This window comes from Lytechinus pictus, chromosome 16 (assembly GCF_037042905.1).
Source record: "Lytechinus pictus isolate F3 Inbred chromosome 16, Lp3.0, whole genome shotgun sequence".
NCBI lineage: Eukaryota > Metazoa > Echinodermata > Echinoidea > Temnopleuroida > Toxopneustidae > Lytechinus > Lytechinus pictus.
Window position 1 is genome coordinate 7,419,582 of NC_087260.1, and position 17,549 is coordinate 7,437,130.

At 36.2% G+C, this 17,549-nt stretch overlaps 1 protein-coding gene across 1 annotated transcript; it reads left to right on the plus strand.

Annotated features, from left to right (window-relative positions):
* The first annotated feature begins 7,985 nt into the window (after positions 1 to 7,985).
* On the plus strand, positions 7,986 to 16,705 carry LOC129278921 (retinol dehydrogenase 12-like). Its single transcript, XM_064111448.1, has 6 exons — positions 7,986 to 8,111; positions 9,193 to 9,339; positions 10,768 to 10,959; positions 11,730 to 12,008; positions 12,458 to 12,659; positions 14,402 to 16,705. The coding sequence occupies exons 1-6, from the start codon at positions 8,072 to 8,074 to the stop codon at positions 14,559 to 14,561; spliced, it is 1,020 nt and encodes a 339-aa protein (XP_063967518.1). The 5' UTR covers positions 7,986 to 8,071; the 3' UTR covers positions 14,562 to 16,705.
* The last annotated feature ends 844 nt before the right edge of the window (positions 16,706 to 17,549 follow it).

A 17,549-nucleotide genomic window follows, 5' to 3' on the forward strand; every position in this document is an offset into this window, starting at 1 on the left:
GGTATTTTATAGTCCATCAAAGGGAAAGTTATACATAATTGACATCACATTTCTTTGTTGCATTGTCAATGGGAGGATCTCCATAGCATTAGTGATCATAATATTCAAATGCTCATAATTTTCTCAAACTTTCTTTGATTTTTCTGTTTCCACACAAGCCCACTTGTTCCAAAAGTTTAATTCCCCTTTAAGATATGAAATCAGGAGTTGTAGTGTGAAAACATACCGGCCAAGTGTACCTATAAATGGAAATATTTTGAGTGCATAAGGACGCATTTGGCAGTGATATGTGCATGCTATATAAGCATGTTGGCATTAGTATAATTATTCCTAATTTTGGGAAAAGAAAAATGCTATTTTGAAATGCATGCTCCTATTTCTGTGACAATTTTTCTTTAGTATTGAATATGAAATTCAAGAATATTCCTATGTTTGGAAACTTCTTTAGTAATTTGTTCCAATATCTTGGTCGTCATGGTTGCCAGGTAGTATAGCTTCTGTACTCTTTAAATCTACTATATAATTGTCCTATTATTATTGTAAGCTGTTGTGATGCAGTACATTACACCTGCTGACCGGATTGTATCCATACAATTCATAATCTTTATGAAAATATACAACAGATAAAAATGATGCTTGTACTACAGTGAGTGCATTCAACTATCTACAGTCAGTCAGCGTTATATTGATTCATCCATTCCTTCATATAATTTTTGTTGAAAATATACAGAATCGTATGATACAATCATATAGTAAGAACATGAATATAATGGATTGGGAAACCCAAAAGAAGAGCATGAGAGGCTGACGGGTAAAGTATGTAATGAAAGTTATAAGGAGTAAATTAAAGTTTACAAATATAATCAAATTATACAAAACAAATACAATTTTACATGTTTAGTGTGATAAAATTAATTTGCTTTGGTAAATAAACTTTAGAAGACAACAGATGACAAGAGTGTAAGCCTGTGATTAACTGTGCAATGCTTTCCCCTTAATATAGGCTTGACTTCCCAAGTTGAGACTGTATGCAGAACTTTATTTATACAACAGAAATATGATAGATTTGTATTATAACTTGCTCTTCCTTAATTACAGGGTATGTTTTGCTGAATAGTAGGAGTTTGATTGTACTATTTACCTTTGGTATAGTTTGTACCTCTTATTATACCTGTACTGTAAATCTACAGTAATGTTGCTTCCAAGATTTGTAAGATTAACACATTTTTTTTCTCCATGCATGTGTGACCTTCCAAACTGATGATTATATGCAGTGTATTACTGATTATTATTATTATTATTGTTTATTCGGCATTTCAAAATACATGAATTATAGTACAATGCAAATTACATAAACAATATGATATACATGACTGATGTTTCAGTGAAGGTACTTGTTGGTTAAGTCAGGAAATATATGATGAATTATGAATGTATTTAATATGTCAATGTTAAACCTTAAATTAATAATGATAATATAGGTATATTTACCCAGGGAAGCCACTTCAGTTCTGATAACTGTTCTCCCAGCAGGCCCTGCTATTATTATCAACCTTGCGTTTTTGGGGCTAGTGATTATTAAAGTATTTAGAAGCATTTGCTCTGTACCGTATCTTTCAGTTAAGCCATGACATTTTTGGGAAAACAAATGTTTAAACTATTTGCGTGTATGTTTAACCTTGATGTTGTTAAAGGGGAAGTACGCAGTGATTAAAAGTTTGTTGTAGAAATACCAGAAAAAGTAATGAAAAATATTGGTGAAGGTTTGACAGAAATACACCAAAGATTAAGAAAGATATTGGAATTTTAAGTGTTTGATTTGTGACATCATGAACGATCAGCTACCCTGTATGTTTTGTAATATGAAATGCATAATTTTCACTTTTTATTGGTTCACAATGACATTTTTTTTCTTTCAGGAGCAACTGTAAAATGGTTTATCTGTGTTGATACATGTACTGAAGATACAATAAAAAGCATTCTGATAACTTTTTTTGAACTTTGATGGATTTTCCTTAAACCTTTAACAAAATCATTTTCTTGTAAACTTTTTGTCAGGGTGAACTTCCATTTCATGTAGCATGATATATAGTCCATCAATGTTTGAGAGTTAACAATTGTCATCTTGACTTCTAGTTTTCTTTCACAAAGAAAAAATCAATTGTATTGTTGACCTACTTTGGATCAGACCAATACTATATGGTCCAAATTGATTAAATGTATTGGGGTATCCATTTTTTTTCTGACAAATGCTGCATCATCATATAGACTTGGCTGACATTTTATGAATGTTTATCTCCATATTTTAGCAAGATTTTTCTTTGAATCACACAGACTTTCTCCTTAAAAAACACACAAGAAAACCTTGATTCGATCGTATGATGAATGTTGCTGTTTATTTGCTTTCAAGCTTTTAGTTAACCATTGATAAAAGCCAATTTGACTGCAAGAATTTTTTTTCCTGTGTTATCAATTGCCAATTTCTCTGTATTTTGTATCTTGTTTTGGTCAAAATAACATATGTGAAGATATTATTTTCCAATAAACTGCTGTACATTGTAGAATGTTTAAATATCTTCAGAAGATCTGCAGTGGGTACCCTGGGTAAAGGACAAGTCCACCCCAACAAAAAGTTGATTTGAATAAAAAGAGAAAAATATATCAAGCATAACACTGAAAATTTCATCAAAATCGGATGTAAAATAAGAAAGTTATGACATTTTAAAGTTTCACTTCATTTCACAAAACAGTTATATGCACATCCTTGTTGGTATGCAAATGAGGAGACTGATGATGTCATCCACTCCATATTTCTTTTGTATTTTATTATATGAAATATTCAAATTTTCTCCTCATTGTCAAGTGAAACAACGATTAATTCCTCCATGAACATGAGGAATTAGCATTGTGTAATACTATATTGTTCAGTCAAGTTGAACCTTATTGTCATATCTGTAAAAAATGAAATATTGTATAATTCAAACAATAGAAAACTAAGAAATAGTGAGGGACATCATTGACCATCTCATTTGCATGACTAACCTAGTTGTGCATATCACTGTTTTGTGAAAAATAAGGGAAAGTTTAGAATAAAACTTTCTTATTTTACAACTGATTTTGATGAAATTTTCAGCGTAATGCTAGTTTGATTTTTCTCTATTGATTCAAATCAACATTTTTCTGGGGTGGACTTGACCTTTAAAATTTAAATCAACGTTTGATGGTTGTTATAGAATAATTGTTTCTGTTGTTACAATGGGAGGACAAGTGTGACGGTAAGTGTGTATCTTCAAGGCAATACTAATAGTTATATCAGGTTTATACATACTATATGTACTGTAACACAGGTGCAAGTGAAGAAACAATGATGTGCATAACACAGTCGCCAATGTATAATCGCACAAAATTATATATACATGTATTATCATTGGATATATCGATGTCATTTTGATTCAATAAATTGTGGTCAATTCTGATAATTGTACTTGCCAGACTGTAATTGCTGTTTGTTGTCTTTTGATTATAGAAACCAAATTTGATTGATGAAAGTTTTTGGTGATGCGTGAAATTGACTGAGTTTGGCTAATCCATGTATTTGAATAGATTTACAGCAATTGCTCAGATACTGACAGATGGAAAGGAGAAACTGAAGATAGGCATAGAGAGAGGTTGGGAGGGGGCGAGAGGTAGATCTAGGATTTTCCAACAGGATGGCATTTTTGTTCAGAAAGATTTCAACTATAAAAAAAAGGTTTTCACAAATTAACGGGTTTTTATGGTTCTCAAAAGTAGGAGTCAGGGTTGGATGTGTCCCTAACGGGATCCGCTACTGGAGAGGGGAGGAGGGAGAGAGATAAGGAGGAAGGAGAGAGAGAGGGGGTAGAGGCAGAGAGATTGGGAGTAAGGAGAGGGGGAGGTACTGGGAGGGAGGGGGGAGAGGCAGAGAGATTAGGAGGAAGCCATGAAGGAGAGAGGCAGAGAGATTAGGAGAGGAAGCCATACGAGGAGAGGGGAAGTATTGCAGGGGCCGCGGAACCGGGAGGGGGGGGGGGCTGGGGGGGCTTCAGCCCCCCCCCCCCCCACTTTTTTCCAAAACCGTGTACAAAAACGTCAAAATGACCATATGATTGTGATTTTTAGCATGGTCAGCCCCCCCACTTTTGGCTCAGCCCCCCCACTTTGAAAACCATTCCGCGGCCCCTGTATTGAGAGGGAGGGAGGGGAAAACAGAGAGATTGGGAGGAAGGAGAGAGGGGGGAGAGTCAGAGAAATTAGGAGGGAGGGGGTATATTGGGAGGGAGGGATGAAGAGGCAGAGATATTAGGAGGACGGAGGGATGGAGGAGAGAGAGAGAGAGGGGAGCCGGGGGCGGACAGGGGCAAACCTAGACCTTTTCGAGATGGGGATATGGGGCCCTTAATTGATTACCAATATAATAGATATCGGTACGGATTACCGACGACCAATATTTAAAGATCCAACCACATAAAGTTAGAAATCGATGTGTTTCCTAAGAATAAGATCGCCTATGTCGAGGAGAGCGTTGATAGTTTAATAGGTACCAACAATAAAGTGATTTGTGTTAAAAATAGATAATCCAATTTTTATTAGATCACGAAATGTGGATATGCCTTATCATATATGTCATGATATTTGGGCTAGATACAGAACGATAGGGGCAAAGCCCTCGAAAATATTGATTAACAAATTTCCACACACTTCCACATTATAATATGATGTATTTGTGGCCAGTCAAGTATAAATCATTTCAATAAAATAATTTTGAACATTTTTTTTGCTTTCCCCTATAAAAGTTAGCAATGTGTCTGCTCATAACATGCAACCTGGGGAGCGTTTCATGAAAGGACTTGTCAGACGTTTTATCCGACAAGTCCTGTTTCATTCGACAGTTACCATAGTAACAGTGCCTCTCAGCCAATCAGAATCAAAGAAAGATGTCAGATCTGACAACTTGTCGGACAAAAATATTGATGAAACACTCCCCTGAGCATGTTAATTATAATTACAAAAGCATATTTCCCTTTTTTTGTATCTGCATGGCCTAGAGACTGTGGTTAGCTATAGGAATCCTTTGTCTCTGTTTTGTCTACAACCATGGGCGGAAATCCCAGGGGGGATAGGGATGTGTCCCCCCTACTCAAAATAGTATAGGGGGGGGGGGACACAATATCAAAAATCCCCCTACTATTTTAGGTCTTTTATGATGGTAAGAAATATATCATTCACAATCGAAATAAAACATGTATTTAGGGATGATAACCTTTTTTTCTTTTTTTTTTGCTTGTCAAATTTTCTAGCCCCTCGTCCCCCTACCTTTTGGGAGAGATTTCCGCCCCTGTCTACAACCTGCAAGAAAATCCAGTAGAACATATGCCTGACATATTTTATCTCTGCAGCATCAAACGTGGCTATAAATAAAAAGGAAACTAGTAAGCTGGTACTCCATCCTTTTTTTACATCCATGGTAACTAGAAATATCCAGTAGGGTGGCAAGGTCGGCAGGGGCGGAAATCTCTCCCAAAAGGTAGGGGGGACATTACAGGGGCGGATTCAGCCTTCGCCAATAGGGGGGGGGGGGGCGAAAATTTGTTTCAGCCATATTTTCCCCGATCGGCAGCTCGAAGATGATTTTTGTTTGTTTCTTTGAAGGGGTAGTCCTCATTAGACACTTCTTAGCTTTATTCTTATGAATTATATAATATCAGAATCCTTATTTATATGATGCGAGCGCGAAGCGCGAGCAATTTTTTTGGGGAAATTTTATGTATTATTTCCTAAAATTTGAACTGATTCTGAGCAATGTTTGATATCCTGAAAAAGATGTGTATGCAACTTAATAATTACTACGAACGCAAAGCGCGAGCAGAAATGAACTGATGGAAAAGATACCTGTTAAATTAGCATTTAACAATCAAATAATGCGAGCGCGAAGCGCTAGCTGAACTTTTGTTTGACATTTTCACCTAAAGAATGGAAATTCTAAACACTTTTTGTAACTCAAGCAGATATAGGTATATGAGTAAACAATTAATGCGAGCGCGAAGCGCGAGCGGAAAATTTCGAGATTTAGTCCTATAATATTTACTAAACGAGACCCTCTATTCATGTTTTGTAAATCCTGAAAAGGAGTATTAATAATGCGAGCGCAAAGCGCGAGCAGAAAATTTTTATATACGTTTTGAACTGGTATCTGTTGAAAGGTAACCTGTTAAGAACTGCTTGCACTTAGCCATGAAGGCGTTACATATTTCAACAATCAAAAAATGCGAGCGCGAAGCGCGAGCTGAAAATTTTTGAACGTTCTAAAGAAAGAATGGAAAATTTTAATCAGTTTTTGTAATCGTGAACAGGATAGCTGTATAATTTAACGATTGATGCGAGCGCGAAGCGCGAGCAGAACAAAAATTCGAGATTTAGACCTAAAAATGGGCCACTCTGTTCATGTTTTCTAAATCATCAAAAGGATGAGTAATATGGGGTCTTCCTACATTAATAATGCGAGCACAAAGCGCGGGCAGAAAAATTTTGATATTGTGATTATTGGATTATGATTTAAATTAGAGAACAAGTTGAGTATCTGAATAAACATGCGCGAGCGTGTTTCATATTTAGACCTAGAATTTAGGCATTCTAAATACAACTTTCATCTTGAAATCATGAAACTTTGATATTCCGATCTGAAAAAAGAGTCAATTTCAGCTTTATATTTCAAGCACTTTGTAGAAAAATTGTAAGGTGGATATGGATCGCACTTAGAAAAGAGCTGACATTGTTATTATTATTATTTTGAGTTTTGACATAGGACCGGGACATCCTTACGACATGTCATCATATGAAAATGATGACTATTTTCCTATTCCTCTTGCTAAGCGCGAGATGAAACAAAAGGGACAATTTAATTAATAGATTAATATCATATTTATTAATGCCTAATGAGGGCGCGATATCTGATGATATCATGGCATAAAAACTGGACATTTCACTTTTGTGATTATGAATAGGATGCATCAGTTAATATATTTTTAACCATTAATGCGAGCGCAAATCGCGAGCTAATTTTTTTTATAAACTGTCATGAAAAGGGGATTTTAAGTAGTTTGTTGTATAATCAATATTGAAACATTTATATAACTCGCCAATCAAAATGCGAGCGTGCAGCGCGCTAGCTTATACGTCTTGACAATCAGACCTGAAAAGGGATATTTTGAAAACTTTATGGAATACACGAAAATAATAGGTACCTGATAAATCAAAATTTGCGAGCGCGCAGCGCAAGCAGGAAATGTTAACATTCAGACCATAAAAATGACATTTTTACAGAGCACTGTTTAAAAACCAATTTGTAAATTACACAAAATAATGAAAGTTCGATTTCCGAGGTGAAATATGTTTTGTATATTGACTTCCAAACTTGATATTCGAACTCCATATTGAACTTGCGTGAGCGAAAATTTTATTTAGTGGCACGAAAGGTTCTTTTTATTTTCCAAGTCTTCCCCTAGTCTTATTTTATGCACTCGTCGTCCTTCTCTTCTTTTTTCTCCTCTCTTTTCCCTCCTTTTTTCATTCTTTCTTTCCTTTTTTTGCTCCGCCAAGGGGGGGGGGGGGCCCTCGGCCCCCTGGATCCGCCTAAGGGGACAAGGGAAGGGGCGGGGAAATTTGACGAGCAAAAAAAAAAGGTTATCATCGCCAAAGTAAGGTCATCTCGTTCCAAAATACATGTTTTATTTCGATTTAGAATGATGAATTTCTTACCATCATAAAAGACCAAAAATAGTAGGGGGGACATTTGATATTGTGTCCCCCCTACTATTTTGAGTAGGGGGGACACGTCCCCCCTGTCCCCCCTGGGATTTCCGCCCATGAAGGTCGGTACGGTGAGCGAAAAAGGCGCGACAGAACCGTACCGTTCGTAACGTGTGCAAAAGTTTATCGGCAGGGGAATCCCCTAAAAGCTCGTAGTCGTATCGTATAGTGTGAGGCTGTGATCGACTAGTCTAGTGTGACAATAATTTCAGTTTTTCTTGCAGATTCGAGTTTTTAATTGATCATGGAATTATTTACCGTCCTTACTGTTGCTGTTGTTGTTGGTAAGCCAATTAAGCCAGGAAAATTTTTACATAATTAGGCTAAATCGGTTTTTTTTTTACTTGGTCTTGCAATTTGGGTATTTTTTGGGGACCTCCAATATCAATGAAATTGCCACTCACACGTATTGCGAGGTTAGTATTAGTATACTAACCTCGCACCATGTACCACGAACCGCGTTTGGCAGTGGATTTCTAACTAGTGGGTCGCGCGTGCTGGGATCTCACTTCTTGGGTCCACAACACACGACTTCTATGCCTATGGCTTGATTTTTCTGTGCGCGGCGGCATGTAATGAACCCTTGGGTGTGAAATTGCATGCACCCTAGCTTAGCCAGGTGGCTTCTTGAGAGTAAAAATCATTTACTAACGTAGGCTTACTCTCAATGATGAGATGATATGAGAGTAAGCCTACGTTAGTAAATGATTTTTACTCTCAGTCTCAAGAAGCCATGAGAGTAAGCCTACGACTACGTTAGTAAATGATTTTTACTCTCAAGAAGCCGCCTGGCTACCCTAGCTCACTCGCCGACCCGGGGATTTAGTTTTTATGCAATCTAAGTTACTCGATCACGGAAATTTGTAAATGTCATATTTGTGCACATAAAAATCGCACGTGCTCTAATGATAAAGTGCTCTTGTATGTTCAACACAATTGTTATTTTGGAGTAACTTTAATTTACAATCCAATAACCGATTCGATTATGAGAGCATGATCTACTAACTGCAAACTGTAGACAGTGTAAGAACGATCACACACACGATACATCACATGACATTGGATTCTTAAGTTATGGAATAAATAATAATACTTCAATAGAAGTTTTTTTAGAAAGACCTTTCCTTTATCTTAATTATCTCATGTCATACCGGTATATATTGAAGAGCTCCAGAAAATCCCCATTCACTGCAATGTAAAAGCCTTCTAATTATTGCAGATTTACGAAGTATGTAGGTTAAGAATAAGAGAATATAACCCCCAACAATTAAAACCAAATTTTTTTCTTTTCCCTGCCCTTCTCTCTATATTACTCACCAATATAGTTTTTTTTTAAAGATAATATATATATATATTTTTTTAAAGTTGCTGTTGTTGGATGGAAACCTCTTAGAAAGTGGTTAAAAGGAGGTCGTTGCCATAGCAATGCTCGGATGGACGGCAAGACGGTCATCATTACAGGATGCAATACAGGAATTGGCAAGGAAACTGCTAAGGATCTAGCAAAGCGAGGTAATGTTAATTTTTTTTCATATGTCAATTGGTATTGGAGCACAAGTGAACAAGCTCAAAGGTCAAGTCCACCCCAGAAAGATGTTGATTCAAATAAATAGAGAAAAATCAAACAAGCATAATGCTGAAAATTTGATCAAAATCGATGTGAAATAAGAAAGTTATGACAGTTTAAAGTTTCACTTATTTTTCACAAAGCAGTCATATGCACAACTCAGTGACATCATGACATGCAAATGAGAGTCGATGATGTCCATCACTCACTATTTCTTTTGTTTTTTATTGTTTGAATTATACAATATTTCAATTTTTTACCAATTTGACATCAAGGACCAACTTAACTGAACCATAAGATATTTTAACAATGGTAATGCCACATGTTAAGGGAGGAATAAAAATTTGTTTCACAGGACAATGAGGAGAAAATTTGAATATTTCATATAAAAGAATACAAAAGAAATAGTGAATGATGTCATCAGTCCCCTCATATGCACCAAACTGTTTTGTGAAATTAAGCAAAATTAAAAAATGTCATAACTCTCTCATCCGATTTTGATGAAATTTTCAGTGTCATGCTTGTTGGATTTTTCTCTTTTTATTCAAATCAACTTTTTGTTAAGGTGGACTTGTCCTTTAAGTTATCTTTGTAACATTCATAAAAGCCAAAGCATTGTTTTAGACTATATAGGGTCCTGTTTCATAGAGACTTGATTTCAGTAACCCATTTTTTATCAACCAATCAGATTGAGGGATTTCAGTAGCTTTAAAAAAATTATAAAAAGTGTTATGAAATGTGTCACAGATAATGTAAAACAAGTTATATACTGTACATTATTTACCTCTTCAAAGTTTAATTTCCCCATGGAGGTAGAAAGTGATTTCCCTAGGGTTGAAGAGATTTCTGTGGAGCTGTTCTGGCTCAGTAGATAAGTTTCTGGGCTTTGAACCACAAGGTTCTGGTTCAAATCCCACTGCAGCTCTCTCATTCTTTGGCAAGTGTTTTAACTACATTTTTTGGGCCACTCTCCACCCAGGTGTAGTAAGAAGTACCTGGTAGAAAGGAATTCCTTGAGAACTTGAGTTAGTTCTGTGTTTATGCCATGTAATCATGGTTTATTTAAAGCAATTGTGACTTATATTGTTACTGCACAATTATATTTCATGTATAATCTTGCACTTGGGTTTGATCAGTGCACTATCAATATTATGGACAGATAATTTAGGTGCAATAGGGAAAATTTATAAATTGAAATTTTTCGATCGAAATTTAATACTACATATTTATGATATGCCTTATGGTTGAGATTTACCTGTGAAAGCATTCATAGCCTTCATGAAATTCTTAAAAATCTTGTTACTTCTTGTTACACACACGTACTGCTCTATAACAACCATTTTGCTACTATTGTTTTCTGTTCTTTGCACCAGGAGCCCGGGTGATAATGGCCTGCAGAAACATGGAGAAGGCTAAGGCAGCGCAATTGGATATCATCAGAGAATCTGGAAGCTCCAATGTGGTGGTCAAGAGACTGGATCTTGCCTCAATGAAGTCTATCAGAGAGTTTGCAGACGAGATTAAGAGCGAGGAGGAATCACTTCATGCACTTCTTAACAATGCTGGTAAGGAATGCTTCGTCAAAAGTCTGTAACTCTGTCTGTTTAGCAGGAATCCTACTATGAAGGTCCAAAGCTTTGTCAAAAGTCTGTAACTGTGTTCTGTTTAGCAGGAATCCTAAGTGAAGGTCCAAAGCTTTGTCAAAAGTCTGTAACTCTTCTGTGTAGCAGGAATCCTACTATGAAGGTACAGAGCTTTGTCAAAAGTCTGTAACTCTGTCTGTTTAGCAGGAATCCTAAGTGAAGGTACAGAGCTTTGTCAAAAGTCTGTAACTCTTCTGTTTAGCAGGAATCCTACTATGAAGGTACAGAGCTTTGTCAAAAGTCTGTAACTGTGTTCTGTTTAGCAGGAACCCTACTATTAAGGTACAGAGCTTTGTCAAAAGTCTGTAACTCTGTCTGTTTAGCAGGAATCCTACTATGAAGGTACAAAGCATTGTCAAAAGTCTGTAACTGTGTTCTGTTTAGCAGGAATCCTAAGTGAAGGTCCAAAGCTTTGTCAAAAGTCTGTAACTCTTCTGTTTAGCAGGAATCCTACTATGAAGGTACAGAGCTTTGTCAAAAATCTGTAACTCTGTCTGTTTAGCAGGAATCCTACTATTAAGGTACAGAGCTTTGTCAAAAGTCTGTAACTCTGTCTGTTTAGCAGGAATCCTACTATTAAGGTACAGAGCTTTGTCAAAAGTCTGTAACTCTGTCTGTTTAGCAGGAATCCTACTATGGAGGTACAGAGCTTTGTCAATGTCTCCTTTTCTTTCTCTTGCCCTCATACCCAGCTATTGCAGTGTGTCCTCCGTCAAAGACTGAAGATGGTTTTGAGATGCAGTTTGGAACAAATCACTTGGGCCATTTCCTCCTGACGCTTCTCCTCCTAGACCTACTCAAGACATCGGCTCCAAGTCGCATCATCAATGTGTCCTCCTTGGCCTATTTGAGAGGAAAGATTAATTTTGATGATATCATGTTAACCAAGAATTACGATAACTTTGGTGCCTATAGTCAGAGCAAGCTTGCCAATATTATCTTTACCTCAGAGCTTGCAAGACGTCTGAAAGGTAAGAAAGTTTTTTTTGTGATGTCATATGCAAGCAGCTCCCTCATATGTTGTGTAATATAAATTCCATAAATTATTCATGATGAATAAAAGTATTTTTCTTATCGAAGGGGTATGTAAAGATTTGTCTCTTGGAATATTGAACACACGGATGTAATGACGAAAAATATATTTAATTGAAGCATTATTACCAGATGACATATGGAGTGTGGAGGGGGGGGGGAGCTGCTTGTTTGTGATGCCACAAAAAAAACTCATGATAAAGTAATCTTTGACGGATTTTTGCTAAATTTTCACCAATGTATCTCAATTATTTTTCTGCATTCATTCAAATTGATTTTACATCAGGGTGAACTTCCCTCTTTACAATTCATCAACCAAAATGTAAAAGCTCTAATCTAGTTAGCAGCACAACCACTTTGGTACCAAATCTGAATTCCTTTTCTACAGGGACTGGTGTGACATGTTACAGCCTGCATCCTGGTCCTGTTGAAACAGATATACTGCGTCACAGAGACACCTATAACGCCGTTTGGACCATCGTGCTCTTCTTCAGTGAACCATTCTTCAAAACAGCTGAAGAGGGTGCTCAAACTAGTATCCACTGTTGCGTTGATAAGAAGGCAGGTCAAGAGACTGGATTGTATTATAGGTAAAAAAAACAAAAAAACTATTCACTCCTTTTTTTCTCTCTCTCTTTGCCTTCATCAGGAATTTATTTATACCTCAACCCACTAGCGTACAAATAAAGGATTTTGTACCAGAAAAAATTTTGACAAGCAAAAAAAAAAAAAAAAAAAGGTCTTCAAGACTCGTCAGGGGGGCAGGGATATGTCCCTTGCATGGGTTGCGACTCGTCAGGGGGGGGGGGGCAGTCTGCCCCCCGTAGGTACGCTAGTGCATATACATCTAACTTTGTCTTTATTGTCAACAGGTTCCCCTTCGTCAAAAACACAATTCGACCGTCATTTTTTTAAAACTGGGATTCCCCCTCATTACCTCTTTATTGACCGAAACTGCGATAAAACAAAATGTCGTAAATTCTGGGTACAGTAAGACCTAATTCTCGACTATATCAAAGTCAAAGCAAACAGATACTAAACGGTCTAATCATAAACTAGCGCGATTTTTTTAAAAATTAATTTTCTCAGTCTTTCGCTTTTGATTGGAAAGCACTCAAGTGGTTGGTTTATTAATTCCGGTAAGTGCGCGTGTGTGTTTTAATTGTATAATGCTTTTTCCCCCTTAATTTCTATCTTAAAGGAGAATGAAACTCTTGGAGCAAGTTAGCTTTTGTGAAAGCAGAAAAATCAAAGAATAAGATCAACAAAAGTTTGAGCAAAATAGGACTAGCAATAGAAGAGTTATGAGCATTTGAATGTCGAGATCACTAATGCTATGGAGATCCTCCCATTGGCAATGCGACCAAGATCTATGATGTCACAGATGAACAACTCTCCCCTTTTGGACACTGAAAATATACCCCAAAACATATCTTTTTGCTCATTCTAATCATATGACAAACGATTCATCAATGATATAATGTTGTGAAACCTCTGTACTTGTCCTCTCATAAAGAGAACACCTCACCTTGTGATAGACTCTATAAAAGTGAGAATATAAGTGAAATAAGTACTAAAGTAATGAGGGAGTTGTACGTGTGTGACATCACAGATCTTGGTCGCATTGCCAATAGGAGGATCTACATGGCATTAGTGATCTCAATATTCAAATGCTCATAACTTTCTTATTATTCATTCAATCTTCCTCAAACTTTCAACAATATGTTTCTTTGATTTTTCTCTTTGATATGGATTCAGCTGGTTTCAAGGGTTTCATTCTCCTTTAATGTTGGTCTTAACATATCCTTCTTTTAAGACCCCATGCATCCTCTTCAGTATTTTTACTATGTCGTCAACATTTTAAAAGAACTCAAGTTGTAAGCAAACAGCAGTGTTCGCAGCTGTATTAGCGTTCAGAATTGGACCCAGCTGCATGTTAACAATTAGACGTAAATAAAGAAGTTAAGAGTTTGGGTGATAACAAAATCCGATATTAAGTTTTATGGGAACGGTACGTCAAATTTAGATATTTGTAATACATAATCTTTCTCGTATTTTTAACTTCTTTTCGTGCAAGGCAGTCGCAATATCTCATTTAGTTAATTTTTTTCAGCAATGTTTTTCCGAGAATTTGTATTGTAAATCGTGATAGAATAAAACTTTTGCTGGTATACACCAACATTTGAAATCCTGGTATACAGCATGCACTTAAATAAAAGATAAAAAAATAAACATCGGATAGAGTTTAAAGGAGCAAAATGTTGGATGCAAAATATCGTTCTATAAATAACATGAAATGATGAGTGCTGTTTATAACTTACCATTAATACAGCTTCGTTTGTCTGATGGGCATGACTGTATCTCCCACAGCGCAGATTGTATCGAAGCAGACGATGCGCAACCGAGCAAAACGGCGGCAAAACAGATCGAATAAAACATCTTCATCAAACGTCACAAAACTCCGGATGAAAAAAAAAGACCAACAACGATGAATCCATATTAAATTATCAGCTTTCTCAATGCGACCAGTGTTCTGAATATTCCCGTAGCAGATTACAAATTATTCTGGATGGGCTGTCGAAAAAAATAACAGAGAAGAAACAGAAACGTCCCTTTTCTCTCAAAACTGAGGAATTATTGTTATAATTCACTGTTTAAAAAATTGCCTTTATATCCTCCTCCTTTCAGTCAGTCATCAGGAAGTGACAAACATTAATAGGCCTGTATTTTTTTTTTCGTGTTTCGTTTTTCCCCTTCTTTGAACGTGGGCGGGCTCTTGTTTCATTGATGAAAAATATGGCGCATGCGCGTGACACAGCTTAATTATACGACCAATCACAGCCGTTCTTTCCCTTTAGCTGTCACTCTATGAGCCAATAACAGTTATTATCTCATGATTCACTAAAACGTATGCGATCATGTATGATACAAAGCATAGGGTACGCTATGTGAACAACTTCTTTAATTCGATGAATGCCTTTATCTTTCTTTGATTTCATTATTTGCTCTCTTTATTTGTTAAAATGATAAGTAAAACTCGCAGCTACTCGCTCATGGGAGATTTTGTTTGGAATCATTCGGATGAAATTCGGAGAGATAGTTGACTCTAACACAAGAGGAGGCATGACTGAGTAGGATCAGTGGCCAAATGAGTCAAACATTACGAGGGAGCAGGAACGTGGTGTATTGGGAATATTCTAATTAGTCAAAAGCGAGCGAGCCAAAAATTAGACCTTTTTAAAATCAAATACCAAACTTTGTGACATGTTTCAGCATACTATAGCCTTACACATTTTATTATTATTAGGTGATCTGTCTGTTGACAGATCACCTCTTGTGTTTCTACGAATTTTCTTTTTTATTTATTTTTATTATTTATTTTTCTTTTTCCACCCTTTTCTTGTTCCACCAAAATCAGAAAAACTGTTCTATCAATTTTCATCAAATTATTATCAATTATGCACAGTTATCATGCGATGTGTACGAAACATATTCAACGTCAAATGGTCATCGTGACGTCATCTACGGGCCATTTTGTAAAATCACATTATCAACAATATCTTCATCATCAATCATCAAAAATTAACAATATTAACATGAAATTAACTTCAGATCATGGGTCAACTGTCCATATCATCAAAGGTCATGAAAAGGTCACGACGCGCATGTACGCGCGCGTCAAAATTTTAAAATGCTCAAAATCACCTTTTGATCAAAGTAGAGTACGAATCAGGTCATTTGAAGCATTTCAAGAATTTGCGCGCTCACACGTTTTCGCGCGCGTTCACGCGCGTAGCGTTGTTACGCAATGTAGAATCTCACTTTCTTTTACGTTAATGCATTTGTTATGAAATTTCTAATAATTTGATACCTTGACCGACCTTCTACGACCAGTAATAACGGAATTAGCCTCCGTCAAAGTTTGCATTACGCGCCCAAGCGCGCGTTGAAAATAGGCCAAATATGTGCAAAAAGATGTCTTTACAAAATTCAATACAACTCTTCAGATAGTCCGTTGACCCCTACATTTTCTGTTATATTCGGATAGAGTATGAATTGTAGATGTGATTTCATGTCACATTTGACCCTTAATTTTATCATGACGTCATCAAAATGGCGTCGGAACTAAAATTTTCCATTTTTGTTTTTTGACGTTTTAATAATTTTGCAAATATGATTATAACTCCGTAATTGTTGGTCATTTTTCGCCAAGATTTCGACATATTGTAGCTGAGCTTGCACTCTTACTGAATATTTCCTGAAATTTTCATTTATATTAATTTTTTATCCTCAAAATTAAGAATTTATAGAGGCATATCACAATGCTAATTTTCACTGTCATAAGTCAATTTGAGATATTATTCATTCTTTGAACGATAAATGAATGAGAAGCTATATGGTCTAATGGATAGCGCACATGCCTTGCAATGGGAGGGTCCTTGGTCCGAAACTCACTTGACAATGTTTTGTTTTTTTTTGCTCATGTATTTGTGTGTATTCTCTATTCGTACTGATTTTTCTCAAAACTTGATTTCACATTCATGGATTCTGGCGACATTATTTTCACTATTTCGTGTAGTCACTTGCGAAATTGCATTTGGCATTCTCTAATAAAACAAGATCTTTTACACAACCTAATTTTTTTGTTTTTCAGCTGTATTTAATATGTTCTTTCGTTAATAAAAGTCCGTTTATTATCATGATGATCATATTGATCTGCATTGAAATGGTTATAATAATCGAAAATTAGATCGTGATCATGAGAATTACAGATCACCTAATTCGTCCTCAAGACGAATTAAAATTCTAGTTTATTCTTCTTTTTCCACCCTTTTCTTGTTCCACCAAAATCAGCAAAACTGTTCGATCAATTTTCATCAAAATATTATCAATCATGTGGACGTATCATGCGATGTGTACGAAACAAGTTCAACATCGAATGGTCATCGTGACGTCATCTACGCGCCATTTTGTAAAATCACATTATCAACAATATCTTCATCATCAATCATCAAAAATTAACAATATTAACATCAAATTAACTTCAGATCAAGGGTCAACTGTCCATGTCATCAAAGGTCATGTACAGGTCACGGACCGCATGTACGCTCGCGTCAAAATTAAAAAATCCTCAAAATCACTTTTTGATCAAAGTAGAGTACGGTTCAGGTCATTTAAAGCATTTCAGGAATTTGCGCGCTTACATGTTTTTCGTGCGCGTTTACGCGCGTAACGTCCTTATCCAACGTTGAATCGCACTTTCTATTACGTCAATGCATTAATTATGAAATTCTAAATAATTTGATACCTTGACCGACCTTCTACGACCTGCAATAAAGGAATTAGCCTCCGTCAAAGTTTGCATTAGGCGCGCAAGCGCGCGTTCACAATAGGCCAAAAATGTGGAAAAACATGCGTTTACAAAATTCGAAATAACTCTTCAGATAGTCCGTTGACCCCTAAATTTTCTTTTCTATTCG